Genomic DNA, 21,593 nt, shown 5'->3' on the forward strand with positions numbered 1-21,593 from the left:
CTTCCTTCCTTCCTTTCTCCTTCCTTCCTTCCTTCCTTCCTTCCTTCCTTCCTTCCTTCCTTCCCCCCAAAAATACCTCTCTTGAAAACACAAAGTAGTTCTTTCCCCTCTGTGGTCATGATCATTGTGGGGACAGTTTAATCTACGTAGGTTTCCTTCCAAAATAGGCTTTTCTAAGGAGTGATTATGAGTGATTACATTATTATAGGTTCCGATACTCACACATGGCCATATCATTTGGAGAAGTATATTAATAACCTGAAGTAGGACCAAATTTCATTTTTTCAAGAAGTTTTCTTGTGTTAGGGTGTGTGTACTCACCAGAGAGAAGGGGGGGGGAGAGAGAGACAGTGAGAGGGAAAGGGAGAAGTCACCCCTCCCAGAGGGGAAGGCTAAGCCACAATTCCTTCTCCTTCTGGGATCTTGAGCACACACATACATGCATGCCCATGTGCCGGGAGCGATTTTCAACTCAATGGGTCCGGGACTTGAATTATGGTCGACTGTGAGAGTCCAGTGACATAATGGCTATGCCATCTTCTGACCCCACAACTTTTTTTCTTTTTTTAAGCTGAACCTGGTCTGAATAAAATAGGCAATTTATTGTACTAATTTTTTCCCCTAAAATCAAGCTTATTTTTAACAGGTCTGAAAGGTACTTAGATAATTTGTCTATGAGCAAGTGATAGTTTTTATGTGAGCAAAAATGACTTCCCCTATTTTAAACTTTTTCTAGTTTTTATTATTTTGGAAAGGGAAAGCATTGAAAGGATTTAATAAAGAAAGGTATGCATGGAATAAAAATAGAAATAAGTAGTATTGTCAGGGAAAGATGGGAAACTACCCTGAATTTTAGCACCAAAAATGTAAATTCACAATTTTGTAGTGTCAGGTTATTCTATGTCGTTCTGTTCTCCCTACCATGGTATGAAGCATTTGCTATCAAAAACTACAACTATACTGGGGATGAAAAATGCATTTGGGGAGAGCAGACAACGAAGGAAAAACAGCCACTGCATACCGCTTAGAACAAAGACGGAATGATATACTTTGCTGTGCTCTTAAATATGGTTCACATCTTTGGGAAAAAATAGTGATGCTCCCATATTCACCCCCGCCCCCCCACCTTCTCTCCTTTCCTGGGAAGGGAAGGAACAGGAGGAACAGGAGGTGGAGAGGAGGAGCGTGTGGAATGTGAGGAATAGGCAGAGAACGCAGTGTGTCTGGAGGGAAAGAAGGGCAAAGAAACTTCTACAAAGACAAACAAAAAAGGGACTCCAGGAAGAAGGACAATTTCGGGTTCTTGATATAGAGCTGATTCATTTTAAATCTCCAGAATTGAAGTGGAAGGAGAACAACAAATCTCTCTCTTTTCAAATTATTTTATTTGCCATTACTTCTTCCTTTTGTCTTTAAACTGTAAACTTAGAGTTGTCCTGTCCCTCATCCTAACAGTTACACACACTAGTACTGGATGATCCTCAAAGACCTTTCATGTAGACTAGGGAGAGCTCTCACAGTCATGGCAGATCAATTAGTCGTGGTGAAGGGAATGCCGTGTTGAGCATGGTCCGGAAGTCTGGATCTGTGCACAGTGGCAAGGGTGATGCCATCCATAAGTATAGGGCTCTGCTGATGCTGTCAGTGAGGGTGAGAGCTACCTAAGAGGGGCCATCCATGCTCTGAGGGCCGGAGACTATCTTTTAGTTGGGGAGATTCAAAGACATTAAATCAGTTGCTAAAAGCCAAACAATCATTTAGTATTTTGCCAATTTATCTAAAACAAACAAAAAATATTCAGAGCCAGGGGAAGAAAATGAAGCTCAAGAGGATTAACCATCCTGAAAAAAAACACAACACAACACAACAAAACAAAACACTATCTGCTTTCAAGGTATTTAGGACTGAAAATAAACCTTACGTTATCAAAACTACTTTGGTGCTCTTTTTCATCAATTTCAGAGTAGTTTCAAAGACTCTAATACTAAAGACCATTTATTCCAGGAGATTTGTGTGTGTGTGTGTGTATGTGTGTGTGTGTGTGTGTGTTTTGGATGAAGAGATAAAGAAGCATAAAGAAATTTTAAAGTGTTATTTACCTAAGATTAATGAATATTTGAATTTAACTTTAGAATCTTTAAAATGACAGCTCACTTAATAACATCTTTAAAAAGTTCTTTCTATAAGTCATTGAATGAAAGTCTAACAATGGGAACAGGCAGAAGTCTTAGGCCCAGAATAAACAGCATATTATAATAAATTTAGGTATAAGACTTAAGTTCATTGGAGTCAAGCTGTGGCGACATGCTTTGAGGGAACTCTGTCTCCTTTCTTGCCTAAAAATTTACTGTTAAACATTCAGAAGGTCTTTTCAAAAATGCTAGTATTCCATTTGATATGCCTTTCTAGATTCATTTTTAGCTAATAATGAAGGAAGAAGAAAAAGCTAGTGATGAGGTGAAGGGATTCTTTAATCACCGTGGAAAAAGAAAAGAGAATGGGAAAAAAAATAGTTTTCAGACAGCAACTTCAGAGGAGTTTGGCAAGTCCAGTGATGACTTCATTGTTGTAAGACTACTTCTAACTCCAGAATGTTCAATTGACCTTAGGTCTTATATGAGAGGATTTCAAAAATTTGGTGGAAAAGTGGAATTAAAATCTGAGTTTATTTTGCTGCAAAAATTTTTTTTAATAACACAATTTTTCCATGAACTTTTGAAGACCCCCCCTTTTATATCTGATGACTAATTACTAATATTAAGTAGCTGATAAACTCCCCACATAAATAAATCCTCAAAGAGCCTTTGGAAAACAGGAAGGGGGAAGGAAAAAAGAAAAACAATGTAAGAAGGTGTAGGAGTGCCTTCTCTCCAACATTTCTGAGAGAAGATGGGAGTTGAAATCCTCTAACAAAATGTTGCCCTGATCTCACTTGACTAATTTTAGTTATCTTGGTTCATGGCTATGATTCATCCCTAAAGCTGTGAATTGCTGAGGAGGAAGGAGGAAAAAATTGACTTAAATGTCAAAGAAGTAGGAACATAAATATAGTTTTCTTTTTTGGGGAATTAGAATTCCAGGATATGGGGATCTTTTTTTTTTTTTTTTCATGAAGAACTGAATGCTTCAAACTTCTAGAAAAATAATGATCTCTAGTCAAAACATTATCAAAGAATAAAAGACAGAATTGATTATGAGTCATGTCATGTCTGAATTTTTGCTTTCATTGCGTATTTTCCTTTCTTTCTTGTGCATTTCCTTAAATCCTATTAAACTAGAAATCGCTAACAATCTTACATGAAATTTTCAAAAAGTTCATGGAAATGGTTATCGTGAAAAATTGTGCACAGATTTCAAAATGTTTTGCACCAAAATAAACTCATACTTGATTTCATTTTCCATGAACTTTTTCAAGTAACCTCGTATGTCATTGAACATGATGAAAGCTTACTATGTAAATTGTAACGATAAGTAGAACTCATAAAATAGGTGAGAGAGAAATGAACTGAGTTAAGTAGAACTATGAGAAAGAACTCTGGGGTATGGGATGGAAGCACAGTGAAGAAAGATGTATTTGAATGGTGGCCAGATGTTCTCTTGCCTGCTAAAGAATGGAGGACATCAGAAATGGGTTGATGAAACTACATCTTAAGTAAAGAAAAATGTTTTTCAAAGTACTAGGCGTCATCTAGTCCTTTGGTTACCATTTTAAATTTTCACAGGTTTGGAAGAAGGAAACAATCACTAACTCATACTGGGTTCTCCAAGTTCACTGTCTTAAGTGGCTGACCTTCTCTACCATCAGCCTAGCCACTATCGCTGTGTCTGCCTCTTTCTGTCCTTGAAACTTCTGAGTAGCAAAAGAAATATGAGATAACACTTGTACAAATACGGTCCAGGGCATTAGAGGAAGATAATATTTTGTAGAAGCCAAATAAGAAAGCAAGAGTTCTAATGACTTCAGAGTAGATTCTCCATACCCTTGAAGCTATGAGGAGAGGAGCCCCAAGCACAAGTATGAGTGTTGATTTCAGTACATACCCCCGTTCCTCAGCCTCCTCCAGACCTCTTTTCTCACCCTCCTCATGGCTCTCCTCTTTTTATTCTCCTCATCCCTGGGTATTGCTAGGAGCATAGCAATCACTGTATTTCTTCATCCAAGACCCAGAGTGTCACTCAGCTACTGTGGCCAGTGCACCCTCATGACTACCTAACAGGATACTCAGGAGGTGGAGGAGACTCTGGAGGTTGCAGAGTGCCACCACTTAGTTTACATACAGGGTCCCAGACTAGAACCATGGCTGGCTACATGGGAGTCCAGCAACACAACCATTATGCTATCTGCTGGTCCTTTCTGGCATAATTTTCAGGCTGTGGGTCTGGACTTGAACCATGCAGTCAGTCATGTAGGATCCAATGCCTTAACTTCCATGTCACCTGCTGGTCTAGTTTCTATTAGGTCACGTTTATCAATTTCCACATGTGAAGGAGAACATGTGATATTTTTCTTTTTGTACATGGCTTATTTCTTAATGGAGAGATGTTTTATGGTCTATAGACCATAGAAGGTATTCATTAGGCGGGCCCTTGGCTACCTCATTTCATATAACCTTGCCCTGTTGCCTTTATAACAAATTCAGGTCTTTTCAGATTGGGCATATTTAATTTTCTAAGCCTCTTCTAAGTATGCCAAACAGCAATGAAAGACCTGTTTCTATTTTGTATCTCTATGATGTTATGGGTTGCTTTATGTTCAAATAGATATGTTGAAGTCCTAACTCCCAGTATGTATGAATGTGATCTCTGCAGATTTAATCAAGTTAAGATGAGGTTTAGGGAGGGCCTTCATCCCATTTGATTGGTTTAATGAGAAGATAACCATGTGAAGATACAGAAGGGAGAGTACCATGTGATGACAGAAGCAGACACTGAAGTGCTATAGCTTTGAGGAAGGAATGCCAAGCATTGCCAGCCACAACCAGAATCTAGGAAGAGACCAGTAAGGACGGTCCTCTATAGGTTTCAGAGGGAGGATGGCCCTGATGACATCTTGATTTCAGATTTCTAGCTTCTTGAACTGTGGGGCAACACATTTCTATTGTTTTGAGGTCCACAGATAGTGGTATTTTGTTAGGATAGTTCTGGAGATTGAAACAGGCAGCAATAAAGGCAAAGAGGAAAGGGCATGGAAGCCAAAGGAAAAGAAGAGTTTCTTTTCTTGGGTTGTTTTACTAAGGTATTAGTATTCATTTTTGAAAAAATGATTGAGTGATCCCATGCAATCCATTGAAAAAAAGAATTCACGAGGGGACTCTTCTTGTCCAGTTCTTTAAAATGAATTTACTTTGCTATTTACAGAGTCAGCTGTTTCTTAGTGTTCTTAATTAATAGGCTGGTTTGTTTTCCTTCACCCAATAGCTTTTTTCTTTCCTGTTTTATTTAACTTTTTTAAGCATTTTATTTTGTAACATAATATAAATGCATGAATAGTAATATACATTTAATCAAACTATGGAATCAAAGGCATTTAAAAATACTAATGTTCCGTAATGTATTTTTCAGGTCCAGATGAAAGTCTATCTTTAGAGCCACATTTCAAGGTAAGGCTGGTTTACTCTAAATATAGTATTAAAATTAGACCAGGGCTTGCTTAAAATAGTCAATTTTAGTCATGTCTTTTATAATGCTGTTCTTTGTTTACATTAGCAAAAATGGAGATAAAGACTAACTTTAATCCTATTTTTCAAAACAAAAAATGTTTTTAAGGTTCTACAGATTCTAATGTGTATTGAATGCCCCAATTTAAAATTGTATATTAGGAACCTTCACATCACTCAATTTTTTTTTGGAGAGTTTTTTTTTTTTTTTTTTTTTTTTTTTGCTATAGGGCGCATGCTCTCGCCAGAAAGACAGAGAGAGACAGAGAGACAGAAAGTGAGAAATTACTCCCCGGGGGGATGGCCACGCTGCAATCCCTTTTCCTCCATTCTTCTCTTGGGATCTTGGGCAAGCATGCACACGCGCCCGGCGTGAGTTTAAGCCACCAGGTTCAGGACTCAAACCGTGGTTGGCTACATGGGAGTTCAGCAACATAGCCATTCTGCTAACTGCTGGTCCCACATCACTCAATTTTTAAGCAGGGCCACATTCTGTAAGCTTCTCTAAGACAATCTCCTCTATTATATTACTCAGTTATCTGAAAAATTCAAGGGTTTTTAAAGGAGTTCTCTTGAATACACAATGACTCAACAAATATCCAATAACTGGGGTACACGGATCTTCTCACTGATTAGAAATTTTGGTTATTTTTGGAAACCATTGTGCATTCTTTCAAACCCTTCTTGGAGGTTCGAGGTTCAGTTTAGGATCTGTGCAGAGTCACAGCTGGGCTGCCTTTGTCTATGATGACAAAGGGATATGCAAGTCAGATCCATTGTCAAAACAGACCATTCAGTGTGTTATACTGTTCCATCTGTAGGATGTTTTCTGCCCCACTTACTCCAGGAGCCAGACAATCTGATCCTAGGGGATAACACAAGAAGCTGGACTATCAGAAATGTCATGTAAGGACTACTTACTTGAGTGTGGTGAGTTCGGTAAGGGATGGTTGAGTAGCTTTGAGATAGCTCTCTCTTCGTGCAGCAACTTTGGGAGAAGGCTTGGGACTTGTGTCTGAATCGCCACTGTCTTCATCCCCCATGGCCTTGATATAGCTCCCACTCCGCATTCTTCGGCATGGAATTTCATCGTCTTTACCTCGAGGGGTGTACCCTGACCATTCATCTTGAGGAACCTATTCAGATATAAAACAAATAATTCACTTTTTATAAAATTCCATCTTTTTTCTTTCACCTTTTTTGGGGGGTTGGACCCTGGATATGGGTAATACAATGAACTGAAACTTCAGAAATTAACCATTTAATAATAGTGTTTTACTGTAATAGGTTAAAAAATATTTTGAATACATACAAATCCATATCCCCATATTTTTTTTAAAAAACTTATCTATTAGGAAAAATTAAAGCCAGTGGCTCTGATTTATTTCTACTGATCAGTTTTCTCATGTTGATAATAGTTGAATCAGGTGTAAGAATGCTATTAGAAAGAGCAGCTTTATTTGAGCTTTTCAATGATTTCCTTTTAATTGTCACTTAAGATTTGAGAATGTTTTCTGACTTACCTATGACCTCTCAGAACCTTCTATCTTCATATCCAATCTCTCCTTCATATTGATCTTCCTACACTATTGGTTTTTCTATGCTATTGGTCTATACTGATGGCATTCACTTCCCAATCACCCGTTCTTTCAGAACCATTCTTAATTTAGGTCGAGCCTCCACAGAACTTCTAAAAGAACTCTTTAAAGGTTTCCAGTGATCAATTCATGAAAACTAATAGCATATGCTTAGTTTTTATTTCTGTTGGTCTCTGCACACACATGCAAACACATACCCACAAATAATACTTCTTAAGACCTTCTTCCCTTCTGGCTTGCTGGTGGCTCTACTTACCTGCTATAGCTACGACTTATCCGAATTATTCTTTTCTTTTTGCTTTGTTAGATCCTACTTTAAGTTCCTAACTGTGGGCTCACACGACACAGTGTTGTCAGTGCACTGCTCCTTTTTATTTCCACATTAATTTCTTTCGAGTCCAGCAGGCCACTCTACTATGTTTTAGAAGGCTCCTTTATGACTTCATTTGCAGTTGCTCTTAGATTTTCCATTTTAACAAAGCTCACCCTAGAATGACATCCTTCCTTCGTTTGGTGAAAGAAGTGCATAATGACCACCCTTCTCACCAGCAAGAAGTAACAAACAGTCTCCAGTGCACAGATCATTACACGGGGCTTAATTAAGAGAGACAAATTAAAAAAAAAAAAAAAGCTTTTTCTTGCTTTCAACATGCTTTTAACAGAGATGAGAAGACTAAGCAGAAATACATTTGGGAACAGTTTCGAGTTGACATGTTAGCAAGTTAGAGATGTGGTGCCATAACTGGAATACATACTAAAAGACGCTTGAGACAGGAGTGACGGTGATGGGGAGAGTATACAGGAAGGGCTCCCTGGATCTGGCCAGATTTACGTTGAGAAAATAACAATATTTTAAATATTTTGATGCTAACTATTTATTGTTTATCCATTAAAATAACATAGTATTTCGTTATAACATTTGACTGTGTTTAACAGCTTATTTATGGGATCTTATGTCATCGATGCAATAACTGTGCATTTTTTTGTTTCTGTTCTTCTCAGATGAGAAGCAGAAATTCTAAGAGTTTAAGCAATTTGCCAAAAGACACATTATCAGCAAACAGTAATACTGAGATTCATAGTATTTTGGTTTAACACCCAAGATCAGTACTTAATTAATCTAAAGTTTATGATTAATAATATATGAATTTGAAATCTAAATTGTTAAGAAAATTGTCAGTAATGACCCATACTTCAGTTCCATTTATTCATGAAGTTTCTGAAGTCCCCTCATCCGTGTGAGACACAGATTTCTAAATAACTTTAGGTCTTATCAAGTGAAAGCAGATGTTCTAAATAGAAATCATTATTCTTCCTTAAATTGTGAATTTACTTGTGAAGTTTGAAAGTTTATACCTAGAAACATCAGACTGAAGACATGCAACTGTTTATGAACTTGAAAACAGTAGTTTCTAGATTCTAATTCTGAAGAGTATTAAAAATGTTTAAGTTTCACTATATAGTGAGTTTATTTTATTAAACAAATTCTTCCCTGATGCTTCCTGGCATTCTTGCTCACAGACATTATTCTAAATGCTATATAAATGGTAACTCATTTGATCAACATAATTCAGGGGTGGTATTATTATCAGACCTATTTTGCAAATGAGGAAACTAATGTTATATAACTTGCCCAGAGTTACAGCTGTGGAGGAGAGGTTTCAACAGTGAGGCTCCAGGGACTTCGCTATTGAACACTTCACAAAGTTTGTGAGAAAATGAAATTAAAGTTTGAATTTACTTTGGCACACAAAAAACTTGCATAGTGCTTTCATAAGTGCTTTTTTCATGAACTTGTTGAAGACGCCTCCTATTTGATGCTCTTTCTAGGCTGTGCTTTGGGGTACCTATAGAACTAAACATCTGTGACACCTTTGTAATCCGTCACATTACACACTTGTCACTTATTAATTATGCTGGTGACTACATAGAGTTTTTACTTTTCTTAGCTAAAAAGCATTAAAATCACCACCGAATCACAGGGTTCTTAGGAAATTGTAAATGTTGAGAGCAGTCTTGTTTTCCATCAATTGGGAAGTGACTCACTGCATAGAATGATCATGTTTAGAACTTCATAATGGCTCCACAATTCGTACAGCTGAGGGTCACAGATGATGCGTATAATGTTATTTCTCAGTACTGATGTGACGTTTATAAACATTGCTCTCTGGACTATTTCAGAGACTAAAGATGAACTGATTAGCTCCTGTCACTTATGGATTGAAACATGGCAAGTTCCCGTATACATATTTTTTTCAAAGTGAGTTTATAGTAGAAATTTGGGCTTACACTAGAAACAGCCTGTAACAGCCAAGGGAACTAGTTGAGAAGTATTTAATGTGTATACTTTTTGATTAAACACACTTTCCAAGTGATGGCAACTAAGAAGTTGTATGGACGTGACTTCAATTGGAGTGGAATTTGAATATTAATACCTTATTCACTTAGCTAAAGATAACATACAATAAGATTGCATATAAAGTAATGCCGAAATCAGGCCCAACTATGGTGGCATCGGGTAGTGCTACCGTTTGGGTGCCTGGAAGCTGCTGGGGAGGCCTAGGTTTAGCTCCTGGGCCAACCTGAACAAGCAAGGCATGAATGTGCGCATGTGGAATCCTAACTGGGAGATGGGGTAGGAGAATTCTGACAAAGCAAGGACCTCTCAAAAAGTACCTGTCTTTGCCTCTCTCCCTGCCCCTCTTTCTCTTCTATTCTCTCTCACACACAAATATATATAATAATGCAGAAATCAGTTCTAGGACAAACATAAAGAAACAGAAATTCAAGACTTCAGAAAAGAAAAACACTATTGTTGAAATGTAAGAGCCAGTTAAATCGCTGTAATTGAGTCAATTTTTATTCTTAGTTTCTTAAACTCTTAAGCAAAAGCTACATGGTTTCTTAGGTACACAGTTTTAGAAGAATGCATAACTGCTTGTAAGGGGCCCATAGAATGAAAGGTTACTCCCTTTTGGTTGGAAAGAAAGGACACTTACGTGGCTATAGCCACTCTTGGGATCTGGTCAAAGGTTGCTGTGAGAGAACAGATTTAGGGAATTCTAAAGAAAACTTTAACCTTGCAACTCTCTAAGAAAGCCTTCCTTATTACTAGTGATAGTAGCTTAAGGGATTGAAAGTCCTGGAAAGAAAGAGAAGCCGATCAAAGAGAAGAGTCCACGTACTTTTTATCAGACTAATAAGAAGTCCTGCTTGTTTGCACTAGGGTAAGACATGAATGAACTCCGTTTATGTTAAAGAAATAATAATAATAAAAGCAATCTCATATGGGTTAAATTTCAAAATAGCTGTGAATTAGAAAAAAAGGATCATCTGTTTTTAATATTATTTCTAAGCATTAACTCTCCAATAGAGAGCTTTATTTTTGGTAACACAAAATGAGGATTAGTATGCATTTTCTTTTCTTTTTTTGGGGGGGGGAGAGGTTTTTGTTATAGGGCATGTGCGCTCGCCAGGCAGACAGAGAGAGATAGAGAGACAGAAAGCAAGAAATCACCCCCCAGGGGGGATGGCCATGTCGCAATCCCTTCTCCTCTATTCTCCTCTTGGGATCTTGGGCATGCACGCACATGCACCTGGCGTGAGTTTAAGCCACAGGGTCCAGGACTTGAACCGTGGTCGACCATGTGGGAGTCCAGCGACATAGCCATTATGCTAACTGCTGGTCCCTTAGTGTGCATTTTCTATTTCAAGTATAAGCAGTCTATAACTTAAACTGTATGTCATTGTTCAGAAGTCCAGAAGACCTATCCCAGACTGAGAAATGTCAGTGTACTGTCCCTAATCAAATGTAACATCCTCTAATCACAAGATAAGGATGTCTTCTTAATTGAGATAGTGTGGTGGCACTGAATAATGGAGTCAGTCTAAGGAGGGTCATATATTTAATCACAGAACAGGAGAAAAGAAAATGCCATCTAACAGGACATGCTGGTGGTGCAGGATTGACCTGACCTCTGTGTCTGCAGATGTGTGCCACGGCAGTGCTCAGGAATAGCCCATGGAAGAATCATATGAAGAGGTGGTGGCTAAGGACAGAGAGCAGGAGTGGACATGTTTGGGTTTCTCTGCTGGACTTTCATGGAAGATATGCCCAGAATGTAGCAGTTTTCAATGTGAAGACAGAATCCCAACACAAGTATGATCATTCTGAGGCCACAGGATCCTCAAGCTGGGATTTCCAACATTGTTTTAGAAGAGAGAAACTGGAACAAAAATCCCCAGGTTCTAAGACACTACGGGAAGATTCACCTGGAGTAAGACAGAAGGTTTATGAATGCCAGGAATGTGAAAAATTCTTCTGGAAAAAAAGTGGTCTAACATTATAAAAACTTTTTGAGTGAACCCGCTGTGGAAAAAGCTTCAGGGCCAAAGGCAATCTTGTTACACATCAGTGAATACACACGAGAGAAGCCCTATCAGTGTGAGGAGTGTGGGAAAAGCTTTAGTCAACGGGGTAGTCTGGCTGTCCATGAGAGACTCCACACTGCATAGAAACCGTATGAGTGTGCTATTTGTCAGAGGAGAGTCAGGAATCAAAGTAACCTTGCTGTTCACAGAAGAGCTCTCAGCGGGGAGAAGCCCTATAGATATGGTCATTGTGGAAAAGCCTTTAGCCAGAAAGGAAGCTTAATTGTTCACGTCAGAGTCCACACAGGCCTGAAGCCATATGTTTTAGCCAGTGCAGGGAGAGTTTCCACATGAGGGGAAATTGTGTTCTGCGTGGAAAAATCTACACCGAGAGACACTTTATCTGTGTGGCTTGTGTGGAAAAAGCTTCTTCCAGAGAGGGAGTCTGGCTGTGCACCAGCGAAGGTGATCACAAAGCTCACCCTTCGACCACTCTTTTATGAATTAAGAACACAAAATTATGTGAGATCAATCTATCTGATTCTATGGAATTAATGGAGAATCTTAGACTGTCACTGAGTAGGGCAAACTGACTTCTTTCCTTCAAATAAATATGAAGGGTAAGTATCTTGCTTATTTATAATCACGAAAAAGGGCATGCTTACATTTTCTAAGTCTCCCTTCCTGCCAGTCTCCCTTATTACTTTATTTCTATAAGTACTTTTTAAAACTTTGCTTATTTGTTGAGTGAGAGAAAGAGAGACAGGCACCCTTGACAGGGTCTTTGCATACTGCAATCCTTCCTCCAGCTTTCCAGTCAGTCATAATCTGGCTGTGTAAGGGTCAGCTCAGCATGCTCAGGTTGACCTGGGATTTGAACCCACGGTGATATTATATAGAGGCTTCAGTATCATGCAGTGGTGCCCTATCGCTTGTACCACCATGTCTAGGCCACAAATATTAAATATTTTTGGATTGCTTATTTGCCTGCCATGGTCTTGGTGTTTAGAATGCATAGCAGTGAACAATATAAATGATCTCATTCTATGGAACACCTAGAAGGAGAGCAGATGAAATAGGTAGTAGGCATACCCAAAAATGACCACGATAATTTCAGAAGGCATAAATGCTAACAAAAAAATAAGATGAGGCCATGTGACAGGCAGCTGGAGGGGGCTGCTTGAACTTGTTTAGAGAAGCTGCCTTGAAGAGGTAACAACTGAGAAGAGATGTCATGACTAAAAGATTCAGGTTTAGGTGGAGCTGAGGGAAGACCTTCCAAGCAGAAGAACTAGCTGATGCAAAGACTGTCGAGTAAGCATAAGCTTGGTGTAATCAATGCCTAGGTATGCAAATGCCAGTCTGACCAGAAAGCATTGAGCAAGAGGGAAGAAAGATTAGGAGCTACAAGGAGTGGGGCTAGATCACACAGGATCTTGGAAGGTCATCTCAACTCTTCCGTCAGAGCTAACCTCAGCTCTTCCAAGTCTCCATCCAGCCGCTGCAACCTGAACTGATTGACTGTTTATGAATATATACCATCTATCACCTATATGAGGGGTCAGTAAACTAGCTTGCAAACTAAATCCGGTCCACTGTTTGCTTTTGTAAATCAAGTTTTATTGGCACATAGCCATGCCTATTACGTGTTGCCCATGGCTGGTTTTGAGCTACCAAAGAGAGTTGGATGGTAGTGAAGAGATTGGCCCACAGAAAAAGTATGATCTACATGATCATACTGAGTGCTTATTTGCATAATCACAAAAAGGTGTTTTACATATGCTACTTGTTCTTTGTGCTTTTGTTTCATTTCTCCAGCTAGCTCACAGAAAATGGAGAAAGCAGCATTGTTGAAGGGTTAGAGGGGTAGGTTCTGCATTCAGACTGCCCAGGTTTGAATTTTTGCTGGACTAGTTACTAGGTACAACCTTTTGCTAGTTTGTTAACTTCTCTGTGCCTCTCTCTCTTCTTGCCCCATAGACTTACACATAGATTAAATGAGGTAATACCCACAGCACAGAGGACGTACTTAACAAAGGTCTGTTTATGGGAGTTCTACAGTATTCACAGCACTCGGTCACATTATTAAGCGTACATATGTTCCCTGATGATGGATGACTTTGGCTTTCCAAGGAGAGGAGACTCTGATGTTTGCATATAGTTTCTTCGGTGATGTAGGGGCAGAAATAATTGAAATATATTAAGCAAAGCTTAAATTCCCAATATACGGTCTACTCCCATTATCTCCAAGCTAGAATTCCCCTTCAGGAAATACATTCCATAGTTTCCTGCTGGGGGGACTCATTTCTATTCTGGAGCACTGAGAGGGAAGCCTGCAGCCTTCGGGCCACCATGGGCAAGCCAGCTTCCTTGGGTTCCTAGTGAACTCAATTTAAAGGCTTCCTTTTGGGTTACAAAGCAGAAACCTTAGAGCAAAAAATTATCTTTTTGTACATGGATAATAATTTTTTAAGGAACCTTATCCTTTGATCTGTGCACGCCAGATGTATGAGAACTGTCAAAGTAAGAGGCCAGAGGTCAAAGAGTTCTGGGCTGTACCAAGGCTTTGCTATGTCCAGATCATTGTTACAGAGGTTGGGCAGGGCAGGGTGGAAAAAGTAAAATGAAGAAAGCTTCCTATTGCTTATTTCTAGGGCCTAGCATAGTATCAGAAGCAGCAGGTTTCTGAGTAAATGTGGCACTGAATGAATGAATGAAAATACAAGCCTTGCTTTCATTCTCTGTGGGGGAATTTTGATAAGTCACCTCATTTCCATGATTTAGTTTTTCCATTTGTAAAATGGGAATGATAATATACATATACAATGAATAGGGAAAATATGTGTGGATACTTTGTGAACTTCAGAGCTCCATAAAAATGTGAGCATAGGGACCAGCAGTTAGCGTAAGGGCTATGTCGCTGGACTCCCACGTAGTCGACCGTGATTCGAGTCCCGGGCCCGGTGGCTTAAACTCACGCCGGGCACGTGTGCGTGTGTGCCCAAGATCCCAAGACGAGAATGGAGGAGAAGAGTTTGCGGCATGGCCATTCCCCCGGGGGGTGATTTCTCGCTTTCTGTCTCTCTGTCTCTCTCGTCTGTCTGGCGAGCGCAGGTGCCCTATAGCAAAAAACAAAACAAAACAAAACAAAACAAAAACCTCTCCAAAAAAAGAAAAAAAAAAAAGTGAGCATAAACCTGTCTCTTCGTAGCTACTTCTTAAGTATGGGCAGTCATAAGTATCTTGGTGATTCAAAAGCAATGGTATTGTAGATGGTTGATATTCTTTTATCCACTGATATTCTAATATAAGAAAATAAATGCAAATAGATTGCAATGTTATCATCTCTAAAAACATAACAATTTCTATGGTGAGAATATGACTCTCCTAAATCAGACCCTTAGAAGTAGACTACCTTTTGGTGCTGACATTTTTTTCCCTTTTTAGTTTTTTTCCAAACTCAGTTGAAAGGTCACACCAGTGCTGGGAAGTCTGTGAGCTAAAGCTATAATGAGCTAGGGGGTCCTTAGAAAATCTTTCTCATAGGGAACCCTTAAAGGTTGTATGATTCAAAATATTATCTTTTGTTCTTGCACACTCTGTAGGATTCTGGGGGCCCTACCCTCACTTAGTTAATAAATTTCCCATTTGGAATAGACAAGGTGCTCTTAGTTTTTACCCTTCTTCAGTTTCCTGTAAGATAAAATACATTTTACTGACTCTAAGATGCTAATGCAAACCCCTCAAGATGTTCTGTACCACTCAGAAAAATAAATGATTAAGTTTGGCCACTCCATAGATAATATATGATGTACCCCAACATCAGATATGCTAAAATGTAAAAAATAAGGATCTCAGGATTCACTAAAAACTCCTTAAAAATATGAAAAGAACAAGAAGGTAATATATTCTGGAGTAGTAATTATGAAATGAAATGTTCATATTTGGTAGTGACCAAATTTAAATAACAATGAGCATTCATCTAAGTTATGGCTTTGCCAAAAATAAAGTTTGCATAATGTAATGATACTTACAACTACCTTAAAAAATAAGAAGAGTAAGTATCATAATCTCAGCTTGTCCAGCTTGTCAAATCAAGAATCTGAGGTCCAGAGAGGTTAGTCACTAGAGCAAAGTGACACCATGCCCAGGATGGGGTTTGCCATTCACTGTTCAGAAACCTTCCTCTCCTTTTTGACATTCACATATGTCTTTTGATAGGTTTTTTGGTTAATTATTTTTTGTGATAATCTAAAGAGCACATAGTTTAGATAAGAAAATAGCTTCTTAAGGCTTTAAAGTCTGTGCGGAGGAAAAATGAATAAACTGACAATGGGTCGCATGCCTTAAAATAAAAGTTACATGAACTACTAGTTTGGATATGGGAAGGCTCACTTTTAAAAGGCACTTCCCAAGCACATGTAGTCTGCCCCCATGGTGGCTGGGTGGCAGTCACTGAAGTATAACTTAAGAGGAGATACATCCCAACAATCTGTGCCAACGATGGTCTGAGAGAGAATGGTTGCGAGATGAAGCCATGTGCACGTGACTCCTTGGAGTGGATTATCTCAGGATGGCAAGTTGAATGGTGAAGTTTGGAGGAATGAAAATGCGTGAGATCTGGGGAAATCTGAGAGCCACAAAAGGAACGAAGACACTTAGAAAGCCAGGACAGCTGGAATGGAGCATATGTCCTAAAAAGAAACCGGGCAGGCCAGTGCAGTTCTGGGAGCAGTTCTGGATTGCAGAGATTTGGGTGGAGAACTGGTGAGTGAGGAGGCATATAAAATGAAGTTCTCCTTCATCAGAACCCAGAAAAGCTGGGAGAATAACATAGGCATTTGGTTGATTAGGTAGAAATAAAAACAACATGGCCAAAAAAGGCAGGGATTACAGTAGCGGTTTATCAATAATGGGTTTATATTTGCAAGGCTCCTTCTCAGCAGCTATTGATTCTGTCCCAAGCACAGAGTATTTAGGTGAAAGAAACCGGGTATAGGAAAGTGCTTGGTTATGGCCGAGGGAGGTCCACTTAGGTGGCCCTTGCTGAGTTTGATGAGGGAAGGCACCTAGGAGGAGAAAAGTCTGTATTTATGAAAGGAGAGCAGGACACTGATCTGACACTTAGGGAATAATCTCGAAGGGCTGGGAGCAGTACCTAAATTACTTTGACTCCTTTCAGTAGTCTTAAAAAATAGGCATTACTATTTCCATTTGATTGCTGCAAAATCGAGACTTAAAAAGGTGGAGCGACTTGCCCAAGGTCATAATAAATTGTAGGAATCTGCCTTTGTCTACATCAAGTTTTTAATAAAATCACTTTCTCTGATAAATACTTAATGACTGAGAGAATGAACAAATAAACTAACTAAAGATGAATGGAGTGCACGCTCCCACTCAACTGCGCATTTCCTTTTTTTTTTTAATGAATTGTAACTATTAAAATAAGTATAAATATTATCTTGTCACTAATCTGCTAGCACTGCTACAGGAGGGCTTAAAATAATAAATACTTAAAATAATTATAAAGCAAACAGAATTCACTGTTTCACAGTTTCTTGTCTCCTTTACCAGCTGTTGTTCACAGTCACTGCTGCAATCACAATGGACAGTTTTAGAAAATTCCAGGACAGCCAGACCTTGAAGGTTGGCTTTGGGGGCCTCCAAGGCATTGTAGCATTTGTAAGAAGGCATCACCCTTCTTTCAAATTCCTGCCTGCCTCTTTTTGCAGAAATGGCTGCAATGCATTGGCCTTCTAAGCACTTTTAGTGGGCTCTCGGATTCCCTACTCACTCGACTCCTTTGCATCTTCTTTGCAGCTGGGAGAACTGCTTTTCTGCTCCACACAGCTTTCACCTTGACAAATGCGACTTGGCTTAAATGTCCCTGTAGCCTTTTTAGTTTGCTCTTCTCAAAGCAAAAGCAGAGGGGGGAAAAAAAGAGCAAGAATAGGAAAATTACAATTACGCGGTGTGCAGATTCCTAGGTATGATTGTCGTTTCCCAATCAGGAGATCTCCCTGGCAACCACCCCTTCTAACTCCCCTGGAAGCCCAAAGCTGGTGTAAAACTTAATTTGCAGATTGTTGAAAATTGCCTTTTAAGGACCAGAGTAAATACCTACCTCTTTTAAAATAGGGCTTATGCCCTTCCCCACAGCTCCTTCCAAATAACATTTTTAAATGTTCTTTAAAAAAGTAGGCCTTTGTAAATAGTGATATGTAATGATGTTGGCTCACCATGACCCTATGGAATTATCCTCACCCAGGAACATTTATAGGTATCGGCAGGGTATCTAGCACCAGAGCAGGTGCTGGGTAAATACACTGAAAGCATTTATAAAACACAGTCTCTGGATTCAAAGGAGTTTACAAGTTTTAAGTGGATCAGGTAAATCTGGAGGCTGGGTGAAGGAGAAGAGTAAAAATAGGTTTAAAGCAAGTCAGGCTGAGTTGAGTACTAAATCTCACTCAGTGTCTCTGAATAACCTACTAGATTTGGAGTTTGTTCCCATAAATCCTCTTCCCGGGTGGTGAAACTTCCTTACGAGTTGAATGTATGTGTGTCAAATGTGATTGAGAAACAGCACTGCAGGAGAACTGCAGAGGTGCAAGGTCTGCGATTCCCAAAGGACTAGAAGAATCCATGGGTCTCTGTGGGCTGGTAGAAAATGTTATTGATGTGCTAGCTGAATCAGATAGAGCACTTCCTGTTGGGAAGATCCCTTTGCAACACTGCATCAAAAGACAGTAGGTAAGACACTAGATTCCAGTATGTATAGGGACTGGATGGGAAATGATTAGTAACTACAATGATTAATTGTTCACCATGCATTTTGACTGTACCGAGCATCTGAGGCTTTTGTTTTCCTGGTTCCACTTTAGGTTTTGATTTTGCTTTGGGGGAACCTTCCCCCTTCACTGAAGGCCCATGTGTTTAGGAGTAGCACAGAAGTTGGGCTAAACTGATCAAAACATATTCCAGCTTTACTGCTTGGTTCAGGGCTCAGTATATGAGCTAAACCTGTTCAATTAGAAAAGATTTATAGACCTTAACTTGGCACACTGGGACGAGGCATTCCTCTGCCATTAAGTACATTATCAGAGCCATGTAGACTTAGGACCAACTGGTAACCATTTTATAATCCTTAATACACACAAATTAATATATACTAATACTTCACATAATATAAAAACCATATGTTGTTATTAATCCCATTGCAAAGATGAGAAAATTGAGACTTAGGGGTATCAAATAATTACACTAAATGTTACAGGTAGTACATAGTCAGAGTTGGAAATGTCGTCTTGTCTCATTCAGTTTTTTATGCACTTTTCATGATAGCCTGCTGCTGTCTGTAAGAGTTTCAAAACCTAGTTACAGAAATTTCCCATTAAACATAAAATTCTAGTGTTGTTAGTAGGCTATATAATGCTATAGCATTTTGAAAACTGTAATAAGTAGTCAGTGTTAGATACTTGGAAGACCAAAAGACCTTCAAGTGGTGTCCTCAAAACACCAGCAATTAGAGTTGGCTACAAGTTTTCATGAAATATAAGGAGGAATAAAAACATATTAAAAGAGTAGAAGTTTAGGTGTACAGTAAATATAAGCTTATTTAAAAGAATTATTTATTTGTTGTGATTTTCAAGCTATTGGGTCTGGGACTAGAACTGTAGTCAACCACGTGGGAATCCAGTGCCCCAACCACCACATCACCTGGCTCCGTTTCTTAGTTTTAAATACAACTGTTCATTTTCGGGTACATTGGAGGCATGGCTGGTGTCTTTGGAAGACTAGGAGGCATGGCTGTTGTCTTGGAAAGACTAGCAGCCATTATATTTTTCCAATTTTATAGTCACTAGTGCTAGTGTCTCTCTGCCACATCCCAAGTAGTTTGTAGCTATAGTTCCTAGTTCCAAAAATCAAATTCCCTGAGGCAAACTAGAATTCTGTGTCTGGTGATGTGGGTAGAAGATTAATGATCTTCTTCCTGTGGATCAACAGAAGCCCAGATGTAGATGGATCATTCTTAAAAAGTAAGCTTTGATATTGGCTACAATCTTATAAATCCCTTAGGGCATCTAATTTGTACTATACACATCCTAACTACTGTCCAATTTGTAAGAATATGAATCTATTTCTTTAGAACTTAAAGTCTGATAATTATATAATGAATGAATAGCACAATTATTTTTCAAGTGACGTGTGTGTGGACATTTTTCCTTAGAATTTAAAATCTAATAACCTTGTTCTTAACAAATGGTATATCTAATTTAGACTCTTTAAAGTATCAAGTCAGTCACCTCAGGAGGTATTATTTAAAAATTAAGAAGTTTGAAATAAACTTCAGCCAATATTTCTTTTTATTTATCATTAATTTTGGAATGCTAAATTTTTCATATAAAGCTGTAGGTACTTATACTTGAGAATCATTAACTTAGCTATTAGATATGTACAAATAACAACAAAACACCCGATAGACTTCAGGAGATATAACGTTCAAAGTTTCCTGCTTTTCATCATTGTCATGCAATTGTTACTACATCTTGGACTGTTTGGACTTTTTATTGCAAGTTATATTCACAGCCCTCCAAAATATACTGCATTAAAACAGATCAAAATAGAATCATTCCTTCCTGAACCCCATCCATTCTAACTCAATTAAACCATCAAACCACATATATCTGGTTCTTGATATTTAGAAAAAATGAATAATATTTCAATGTCCTTATGCATGTGCGTAATACAAAATTCCATTTTAACAATCCTTGTATAGAGAAGTTGTTTCTTGTTTCAACCCACTTTCTGAAGATGGTTGACATCTGTAACTAATAGGAATCATCACACAAGTGTGTGTACAGACGAGTATTTTAATTCTACATCTATCCAGATCAGTAGTTCCAAGCTACCTTAAGCTCCATTGAAAGGAAATTTCCTAACTACAATATTCATCAAGGAGTTCTGAGGCAAGGTTTCTTAGCTCAAACTGTTACAGCATTCTCTACTTTAATGGCCATTTAGTGGTTAAACCAGAGTTAAAAGTACTATTTCATCTGTAACTTTTTCAAAATACTTTAAAGTCATTCATTCATTTGTTCAACACATATAACCATTTAATAATGTGTTCAACATGTTCATTTGTTCAACATATATTATAAAATTTGTATTGCTTAAGATACTGGGGATACATCAATGTACAAACAAGACAAAAATTAATTTGACCTCATAGGGAAGGGGGAAGACAGACATTAATAATATAAGTGTTGGGTTGTCAGAAATGTTATGACATATTTTCTATGCAAAAATACATCATGACTCTTCTGACAGCCCAATAAAATGTCTGTTAGCTGGTGATATGTGCTATGGAAAAAAAATAAAGCAGGGACTGGAAAAGAGTGTTGGCAGTGTTAATAGTGTGGTCATCTGAAGGCCTCATAAGAAGTGAGCTCTGAGTAGAGATTGAATGGTTAAAGATGTGAGCACAAGATCTAGGAGAGTGCTCGGGGCAGAAACAGAGAAGGTGGGAAGGTCCTATGGGGAGGGCAGACATTGTAGACAGGTAGAAATCAAGTAGGCCAAGTAGAGTGAGAAGAGATGGAAGCTGAGCTCAGACAGTGATAATGGGCTGGGAGGTTGCAGGCATCCAATTCAGATGGGCTTTTGCTGTTTAAGAATGATAGCTTTGGGACTGGCAGTTAGCATAATGGCTATGTCACTGAACTCCCATGTAGTAGACCACGGTTCCAGTTCCAGACCCAGTGGCTTAAACTCACACCAGGTGCGGGTGTATGCATGCCCAAGATCCCAAGAGGAGAATGGGGGAGAAGGGATTGCGGCATGGCCGTCCCCCTTGGGGGGTGATTTCTCGCTTTCTGTCTCTCTGTCTCTCTCCTTCTGGCAAGCGCACCCTATAGCAAAAACCTCTCAAAAAAAAAAAAAAAAAAAAAAATAAAACATTTCACCC

At 38.7% G+C, this 21,593-nt stretch overlaps 1 protein-coding gene and 1 pseudogene across 1 annotated transcript in view; one reads left to right on the forward strand and one right to left on the reverse strand.

Annotated features, from left to right (window-relative positions):
• The window catches only part of DLGAP1 (DLG associated protein 1), an 891,374-nt gene that overhangs the window by 295,178 nt on the left and 574,603 nt on the right, over nucleotides 1–21,593 (reverse strand). The window contains 1 exon segment of the mRNA XM_006146494.3: nucleotides 6,579–6,793. Coding sequence (XP_006146556.1) covers nucleotides 6,579–6,793 — 215 coding nt within the window.
• Nucleotides 11,245–12,095, forward strand: LOC106734673 (zinc finger protein 32 pseudogene; annotated as a pseudogene).

This window comes from Tupaia chinensis, unplaced genomic scaffold, assembly GCF_000334495.1.
Source record: "Tupaia chinensis unplaced genomic scaffold, TupChi_1.0 Scaffold000180_1, whole genome shotgun sequence".
Taxonomy (NCBI): Eukaryota; Metazoa; Chordata; class Mammalia; order Scandentia; family Tupaiidae; genus Tupaia; species Tupaia belangeri.